Source organism: Olea europaea, chromosome 22, assembly GCF_002742605.1.
Source record: "Olea europaea var. sylvestris chromosome 22, O_europaea_v1, whole genome shotgun sequence".
NCBI lineage: Eukaryota > Viridiplantae > Streptophyta > Magnoliopsida > Lamiales > Oleaceae > Olea > Olea europaea.
The window spans coordinates 5,323,199-5,333,220 of NC_036258.1; the positions used below are offsets into that span (position 1 = coordinate 5,323,199).

Sequence of the window (10,022 nt, forward strand, 5' to 3'; positions counted from 1 at the left end):
TCAAATGATGCAACACTTTTTCTGTTTCTCTTTTGCCTTTAATCTCCAAATTGAATTCACTCAAAAGAAGTATCCATCATATTAATTTTGGTTTTGCCTCCTTCTTTGTCATTAGATAACGCAGAGCTGCATGATCAAAATAAATAATTACTTTAGTACCGAGTAAATAAGGATGAAATTTATCTAAAGTAAAAACAACAGCTAAAAGTTCTGTGTAATAATTTCTCTGGGCATCATTTAAAGTTCTGGAAGCATAATAGATGGCATGGGATGTGTTTCCAATTCTTTGACTCAAAACTGCGCCTACTGCAAAGTTTTTTGTGTCGCATATTATCTCAAAGGCAAAGTTCCAGTTACGAGGTTGAATAATTAGGGCAGAATTCAATAGTTCCTTCAGTTTATCAAATGCCTTCTTACAATCCTTATAAAAATCAAAAGCCACATCCTTTTTGTAACAATTCGCATAAAGGCAATGCTATTTTGGAGAAGTCCTTGATGAATTTGTAGTAGAAACCTGCATGTCCAAAAAAAGAACGAACTTTCTGCGCACTAGAGGAGTAAGGTAAAGATTGAATAATATTAATTGTTATTTTATTTACCTCAATTCCCTTAGATGAAACAACATGTCCTAAAACTATGCCTTATTCAACCATAAAATGTCATTTTTTTTTGAATTCAAGACAGGGTTAGTCTCTATGCATCTTTTAAGGACAAGTGTAAGGTTATGCAAACAGCTATCAAGGGAGTTTCCATAGACTATAAAATCGTCCATAAAGATCTCTATGATATGCTCAATGTAATCATAAAATATATTAACCATACACCTTTAAAAAATGGCTGGAGCATTGCAAACACCAAATGACATGCGACATTATGCAAAAGTTCCAAATAGGCATGTAAAAGTTGTCTTTTCTTGATCCTCCAAGGCAATTGCAATATGAAAATAACCTGAATAACCATTAAGAAAGCAATGGTAAGAATGACCAGCTAACATTTTAACTATTTGATCAATAAAAGGTAAAGGAAGTGGTCTTGCAGGTTATAACATTCAATTTTCTATAATCTATACAAACCCACCACTCATTTTGAACACGGGTGGTAACTAACTCATCATTATATTTTTTACAATGGTTATCCTAGTCTTTTTAGGAACTACTTGAACTGGGCTAACCCAACTGCTATCAAAGTAGGATAAATCACTCCAACTTCGACAAGCTTGAGGATTTTCTTCTCCACTACATCCATCATGGGCGGGTTCAATCTCCTTTGTGGTTGACGGGAAGGTCTTACTTCTTCATCAAGTAAAATGCAATGCATGCATGTGGATGGGCTAATTCCCTTAATATCTGCAATTGTCCAACCAATAGCTATTTGATGTTTCTTAAGAACTTGCACCAATTTGTCTTCTTGTGATGCACTCAGTTCATTTGAAATGATCATCGATAATGTTTCTCCATCTCCAAGGAATATAAACTTAAGATGGTCGAGGAGAGGTGTCATGTCCAGAGTGGGAGCTTGCAAGACAAAAGGTAATGACTTCTCGTTAAAAACTGGTAATGCAATATATAAAACATTACCTGTTTGTTGTAACCTTGAAAGATCATTCAATGTTGCAATTGTTTCTTGCAAGTCAGCGCTCAAGGCTAGCTCCTCACTCTTTTTCTTCGGATGCTCACTAATGGCAACTTGCAATGTATCTTTTCCATCAAATTCAAAAACTTCTTGTGCTAGATAGTCAATTACATCAATAGAGTAGACATCATTATCATCACTAAGAAATTTTATGGCGTCATAGATATTAAATTTGATTATTTCACCATCAAATTCCATTGTAAGTGTGTCTTATGTACATCTATTTTTATTTTGGATGTTTTTAAGAACGATTTTCCTGACAAAATAGGTATAGTTTGATCACCAGTTTCTATATCAAGTACATAAAAATCAGTCGGGAAAACTAATCTAATCGAATCATGATACCAATTTTATTTAAAGGTTTAAGTTTTAAAGAAGTATAAATAGAATATGGCATGACGTTTATAGAAGCCCTTAAGTCTAACATGGCCTTCTCAAATTTTGTGTCTCCTATCACGCAAAGGATAGTAAACATACCTGGATCTTTGCACTTTGCAGAGAGTTTTCGTTGAATAACTGCAGAGATATTTTCCCCAACTCTCACCTTTTCACACCCCTTGAATTTCTGTTTTCTCTTAATGGTGTACAATTCTTTCAAAAACTTAGCATTATGAGGTACTTGTTTAATAGCATGTAAAAGTGGAATATTAAACTCGCATCTACGAAAAGTTTCATATAGATCTTTATTTTGTTTACCTTCCCAAGATTCTACTAAGGCTTGAGGAAAATGGGGTACGGGTTTATAACCAGAAAGAGATGGAAACTTACATTTAGGTGCATCATCGTCGTGGAGAACACATTGTCTGTAGTGACATCTTCTCCTTTCCTTGCTTTGACATTGTGGGGACTGTCTTCATCGGGATTTCAACCTCTTTGCCATTCCTTAATACAATTGCACCTATATATTTTTCCTTGGGGTTTACCCCAGATTGAGAAGGTAATTTTTTTCAAACTTTGTGATTCTAGCTAATTAATTACAGTTGCCATTTGACTCATTTGATTTTCCAAGCTTTGAATAATTGCCTTTGTCTCCTGTTGAAATTACAAAGTGTTAGTGGCAAAGGATATAACAATATCCTCTAAAGACATACCAGAATTAGAAGTTTGGCCTTGTTGTTGTCCAGAAGAATATGACTACTTATTTTGCTGAAATTTTGGGCAATTTTGCTACATAGGTTGATTTACTTGTTGATTCCCGTAGCTAAGATGAGGATGATCTCTCCATCCTGGGTTATTGTGTTCGAATAGGGATCATAATTCCTTTGCAGTTGTCTAAGAAAACCACTTGCTGCATTTACTTCTTCAATGGGATCTTCTAGAAATGGTGGGCACATATCCATTGAATGTCCTACCACCGAACACATCCCACAAGCTTTTGTTATCTGCATAATACCTATAGCCATTTGAAGAGCAAGAGAAGTTAGACTTTCAAATTATTGTTCAATGGATGAAATTTTTACCTCATTAACATGTTTAGATGAGGTGTCGAGTCTAGTGTCAAATTGCTGAGAGGTGGCTGCCATACTTGCAATTAAGTTCTTCACTCTTACGGAAGTTTTATCCATCAAAGCTTCTCCACTAGCAGTATCGATCATACTCCTATCAGTTGGTAGAAGACCTTCATAGAAATACTGGATGTGAAGCTGCTCACTAATTTGATGATGGTGACAACTTGCACATAGTCTCTTGAAATGCTCACAGTATTTGTGTAGGGATTCTTTATTGTCTTGTCTTACACCACATATTTCTTTTCGAATGTTGGCTGTGCTTGAAGATGGAAAGCATTCCTCTAAAAACAACCTTTTCATCTCTTTCCATGTCGTAATACTCCCCGATGGTAGATAATAGAGCCAGTCCTTAGCTGAATCTTTCGAAGAAAATGGGGAGGCCCTCAATTTAGTTTGTTCTTCAGCTACGTCCCCAGGTTTCATACTCATGCAAACCGTGATAAGTGCTTTTTACAAACTTATTATGTCCACAAAATATGATGAATTGTTGATAAAAGTGTGTGAATACGGCTTAATTCTATGTCATTGTGTTTTATATAACTATATTTATAAATATGGTAGAATTCAAGAGAAAGGAAACGAAAAAGGACCAACTAGAAGAAAATGAAAGTTTAAGAACCAAAATGTAAATAGTCAAAAGATGACCCGAAGGAAGAAACGAGAATACAAATGAGCTAAATACTAATATATTGAAGACATGGGGTTTGGAAGACAAAAAAATGGAAAAAGATATCAAGAACTAAGAAAATGGAATTCGGGGATCAAAATGAAGAATTTGGAAATGTGAAGACTTCGTGCAATCCCATGGTGTTTTCCTCCATGCAATTGCAAGGGAGGCTGCAGAGAATTTAGAGGCGGAATTGGGAGAACCATGTGGTCGCGTGGTGTTAATTTGGCGCGGGATTTTCAGTTTTCTTCTGCGATTCAACTTTTTATGGAAACAAATCTTGGAACTTATATAAAAATCCCTAGAGCCGTCAATTTTAGGGGAAAACACATGGGAAGACATTCTGACATATTTTGAAGGAGATTTTGAGCAAAAACGCAAAGAGAAACACAAACCATCGATAGGATTACACGAAGATTCAATTAGAACATTAAACTGATGATGTCGTTTCTTAGGATTTCTTTGTATTTTCTTATTTTTCCCTAGGCTAGATATTTTTTTAATAGGCGAACGATGAACCATGTGATGTAATCTTTTGATTTCTAGTTTTACATTCTTGACGATAAAACGCGTTCTTTGAATTTGAATGATTTATATGCACTTATTTTCTCCACAGTTATTGTGCACATGATTTTGTGAATCTTGTGGAGTATTTCATGCATTCGAGAGAAGGGAAATAGGCTTGATAGGGTACGAATCATCGTAGGGTTCGATAGGGGATAGAGATATAGTACTATGCCCTACGTGAATCTCTATGTGTTCACAAAAATCCATGCATTCTTGTATTCTTGTATCCGTCATAGAGATATAAATGGATTGTATATGAGAGTAGGTTCAACAATACTTAGAGAGAGATTGTTGAATAAAATAGAAACAATGATTCTTCAACTTCAAACATGTTGTCAATTTGTAGAACTAGGGTTAAAAGGGATCATTGCATGGGGATTCGCGATCTTAGTGTCTCTCTTATCCATTAGATTCATCAAACTTGTGTTCAAATGTAAATTACATTTTAGTTTCGTTTAAATAATTCATAATTGCATACATAGGTTAGTTTAATTATATTCACACCATAGCTATACTTCTAATAAATTGGTTTCGGTTAAGGTCGAGATAAGTAAAAATTGAACTAATTTAATCTCTGTGGGACGATATTTAAAACTCAACATTCCACTTTATTACTTTTCACGAACTGTACACTTGCGGTGTTTAAATCGAAATAATATTTTCCTAACCATACCATATGAAATTCCTTTAAATGTTTATGGGAATCTTTACATGCAAGGCTATGGAAAGTAGGCAAAAGATGTATTAGTCCATATTTAGATTCAAATGTAGTAGTATCATCTAGACCGGGGAAAGTTATGCATAAGAGTTGTTGATGCAAATCCGGAGCTGCAAACTCTTTCAAAGTTCGAGTCCCAGCCATGACTTCCCATTTCTCTCACTCGGAATCACTGGCAAATAGGGGATTATGGATAAGATCGTATTCTTCGAAATTCCACCGAATGTTACTCCTTTACTTGTGCAAAGTTCTCTCTACTTCTGGATTGTACTGCAAATCGCCTTGATTAGAAGATCGATTTATTGTCATAAATAGTCAAGAAAGCTCTAAAAGAATGAAAAACAAATTACGAAAAAACTAGAGTAATAAAAATGAACAACGATTCTATGCTAAAACACCGAAAAAGATAATAAAATGCCTAAAAATCCTAGAAAACGATGGAATTTGGCTCCGAGAGGGGTTTTTAGGTGCTTACAATTCGAAATTAATGCAAAGCCATGCAAACTAATGGAGGTACATAGAAAAATTGTCTTATGCTGAATGCTTTGGAGAAAAAACTAGCACAAATTATCCAAAGATTCTATCAAATAATCCACTCAAAGACATCATTATTTGAGCAGTCGTTTGGTAAAGTGGATTCGATATTATTCAATTTTAAGCTAAAATTAAGTAAAATTTATATTCCCTAAATGGAATTAAATAAAAATTCAGAAATTTGAATATTCACCTTCCTTTTATGGATATTAGGAACCAATGTTGAATAGTGTTGGACTGTATTGTCACATATATTCAACAGAAAATAAGAAAAATTCTTAATTAAGATTCTATGAGCCATTTTTTTTTAATCATAAACCTAGGAAATACATTAATTTAATTTTTGAAATATTGAAGCCATATCCGTTATTAAGGAGTTTCAACTGTTTAAGAATAATTACATAATATATGTTACAAAGTTTTATGTTGATGGTCAACTTAGAGCAATCCTCCTCTTTTTCTCGAGTTCATGACTAACTAGAAAACTATCAGGGTCGTTTAGAGGTTAAGTTGTTTAAGAAAAGTGTACTATTAAAAACATTTCTATGGTGAGAAAAGAAATTGCATGCAGTTGCCTCAAAATTTTATATAAAAATTTTATTTTTTTGTTTCACAACCTTTTTTATTGAGGAAAATTTGTTGTAACCTGAATTTGATGCACTTTCATGTTTTAAGTGACTAAGAGTCTAGTTTGGTACAATTTTTGCTTTAACTTCTTGTAGAAAAGCTTTTTTAGCAAGTTGCTTTAGAAGAGCTTCCACACAAAACATTTTCACTGAATTATTCAAATATATACAATTCAAATATATACAAAAGCAGTTTTTTATTTTTTAGAGAGCGAAGAGCAACTCGCAAATGTTAGATATTTTTCATTATTTTGCATGTATTTATTTTTGTTTTGCAAATGATTTTTCGCCCCGACTAGTATTTGCCGCTGCGCAACGGGGATCGACCTCCAGTAGATGCATCTGTTCGTTTTTTTAACAGTCACCTCCAGTAGATGTATACAAAGATTTCAAGGGACACACCTATTCAAACGGTTGCCTCAATTTCTATAAATTCCGGGCGAATTCTCGTTTGCAAAACACATTAAAAAAATTTATTCTTCTTTCTTTTCTTGATATCAATCAGTTATTTTCAAGTGTCTTCTTGGTTTGATCAAATAGTCAGAATTTGAATCAAACGTCTCCATTGTATCCCGAGAGAGATTTTCTATCATACCCCAGTTGTGACTTTGTTGAATAGGGAAGAAACATCTCTTAAAAGATAACGTTTTTTCGTGCCTTGGAGTTCATTAAGTATTCAGATTTCCCTATATTTTTATCAACAACAAACTGTGTTGTATTCTGTTGAAAAGGATCCTGGGAAATCAGAGTGAGGAGCCTTGGGCATGGTCATACGTGGAGGAAATTCGCATATTGCCTATGATGGAAATCCATTCGTGTTACTCGACACGATGAATCTGAGTCGAGTATTCGTGGACATCAAATCACGAGTGCAGTGGAAGGTGGTATAACACTTGAACAGACATAATATTCCATTTCTAAATCAAGTACCGGCAAGGTCTTGCTCGACTGTGGGGATTTGTGGTTAAATTTCTGGGGGTGGATTTGGCTTTTTATGTAGAAAATATGGCCTTGCTGCAGACAATGTTGTGGTTGCATTTCTTGTAAATTGAAAGATCGAGAAGCAATGGAAGTATTTCTTGAAAAATTATGACAGGTTGGTTAAAGCCAAGACACTGATAGATCCACCGAATGTTTTCAAGCATGAGCAAGGTATTTTTCCAGTGCCTGCAGATGATGGCAGATCAAACATTTGAAGAATGAGGTACATGAAAAAGATTTATGTAATCGACTACAAATATATCGTAAATAAAGTTTAACTTCTTGTTGGTTCTTATCCCCGGAAAATAATTTATAAAAAACCCAAGCGTGTTTGACAAAAAAAGTTACTTATAAGTAACTTAACATTTGATCACGTAATCACTTAGGAATACTGTTTGGTCGATAACATTCCTGTGATCTTCAATCTTCGTGTCAACTATAGAACTCATGGATGTAACTTTTACGAAGGCACCTTTTACTGTTTAAATTCTCTTTAAAAAGTTGTGTAACACAAATTTCATAATTGTTTAGGCAAGGGATCAGATTCAGCGTAGACTAAACATTTTAATGATTAGTCTGTATAATATGGAATGTTAGATATGAATTGTTTTTGGTTAGTTCAGTTAATAATTGCCACTTCTAATAGAATCTTATTCCATTCAATAAAGTAACCAGAACTAGATTTAGGATGAATTAATTCTTTTAAAATTTTTCTTTAACACGCACTTATGTCAAAGGAAAATTCATTTCATCATCAAATGCCTAATTGACGTGAAGTAATTTTAAAGTAGTTTAGGTGAAAATTGGTTATGAGATCTTTTCTAATTTTTCTTCAATATCTATGAACAAATAACCATATATTTCCCAGGTAGAGGAACTGTGAATGCTTTGGAAAGAAAGCATGATGCAGTTTATGCTTTAGAATCTTAATTATTTGGAGAGAAGATAAGGGTGCAATTTTTTTTTTGGATATACAATAATATTCCAATGCTTGTGCCAATATTAAAGGTTTTACTCATTTTTCTGTTCTTTAAATTTGTAGGTTAATAGATCAAGATATGTTAGAGATGAAGCCCTAATTTTTTCTTACAAAGTAATATTATGCACAATGAACATGAAAAAACAACTGAATCCAAAAAAAGAAGGAAAAAGAAAAAAAGGAAAAAAAAAAAAAAACTATATGTTCACTCTCATTATGAGATTCGTGTTCACTAGCTAAGTTGAGTTTTCGATACAAAATTTTTCCATGCATCTCGCACCCTCAAAACAAGCTCCCTGAAAATATTAGGGTAACTTTATACGCATTTTATTAGATTCCATGCTATGCAACAAGAGACTAGAATGATAAGAATTGAATAAGCTTAACAAGAAATTTTTTAGACAAAACCTCTTCCCGCAGCCCAAGTGAGTGAAAAATAGAATAGAAGGAAATAAAAGATTGACTGCAATGTCCAACAACATATGAACAATTTTCTGAAATTTTTGAGCTTATTACATCCGATCATTTGCTGTTAATTCTATCGTGTATTAATCCTAGTTTATTGTGGAAGTTATTCTGTTAGGTAAATTGAATCCAACAAAAATTTTGAAGGATAAAGCAAATATGAAGGATAAAAGCAAACTGAGTTACGTTATTTTTTAGTGCTTTTCTCTTATAATATTAATCTCAAAATTATTGATTGCGAAAGTGCCCAGTACACATCTGAAAGGAATATCACATGATAGGAATTCACAGGCCAATATGTTTTTAGATTTTTTTTTTAGCTACTTTTCCTCCCACTAGACATGGAGCTATCAATATAAAGGGCTGTCACTTGTATCAAATGCATCAAGCACAACACAAAACATTTCCTTGTAACTCTTTCACATATTCGTTTCTTCTACCTTAAAAAATGTCGTCCAAGGCAGATCTTGAAAAAATAGGAAAGGAAGGTTTCGCCATACTCGATGCATATTATGAAAAAAGCATGAGGCGTAATCCACCAAAACCAAATTCACAAGAAACAAAACCAAATTCACAACAAACAAAACCAAATTCACAAGAAACTAGAAGGTCCTGTTTTTACCAATACCTAACATGCTCTTGTTTATCAGGCAAAACCAGAAGAGAATATTAATTGGTATGAGGTGTTGCAGTTTAACGAAGGTCTAATGGTCAAGGATTATAGGAGGAAATCTCAAGCTATGGCTTAGACTCTCTCTTATGCACTGTGTTTTATATGTAATAGGATATATATAGGCACAGATAAGTATGCTCCTTTTGTATGACACAAAAGTGTCAGTTGTATGAATACTAGTCATCTGGAAGTTTTTAAAGGTATGGATGAAGTCTGTAACACTTTTTTATATGTATTGAAGCGATATCAGATGTAGTAATATCGCTTTTTTATTATTATTAGTCTAAAATTTATGGAATTGAAAAGTTCTCTGAAAGAAGCCTCACAAGAACATAGGTCACTTCGTTCAGATTTTTCTTAGCTACTTTTTCCTCCCATCATGCATTCAGATATATAAAGGGTTTCACTTTGTATCAAATGCATCATGAACAACACAAAACATTTCCTTAACTTCTTCATACTTCTTTCTTGTAAAAAAATGTCATACAAGGCAGATCTTGCAAGAATAGGAAATGAAGCCTTCGACTTACACGAAGACCGAAGCATATCCCAGAAAAAAGATGGCGACTAATTCACAAGAACCTAAACTGCATGTCTTTACCACTACCAATCACAACAGGCTCGTGTTTATCAAGTAAAATAAGATGAGATTGATATGAGGTGTTGCAGTTT

General features: G+C 33.7%; 1 protein-coding gene across 1 annotated transcript; it reads right to left on the reverse strand.

Annotated features, from left to right (window-relative positions):
* Positions 1-1,954: 1,954 nt before the first annotated feature.
* Positions 1,955-3,569, reverse strand: LOC111371077. Its single transcript, XM_022992991.1, has 3 exons — positions 3,093-3,569; positions 2,818-3,014; positions 1,955-2,291 (listed from the first exon to the last, which is right to left on the reverse strand). The coding sequence occupies exons 1-3, from the start codon at positions 3,567-3,569 to the stop codon at positions 1,955-1,957; spliced, it is 1,011 nt and encodes a 336-aa protein (XP_022848759.1).
* Between the last annotated feature and the right edge of the window lie 6,453 nt (positions 3,570-10,022).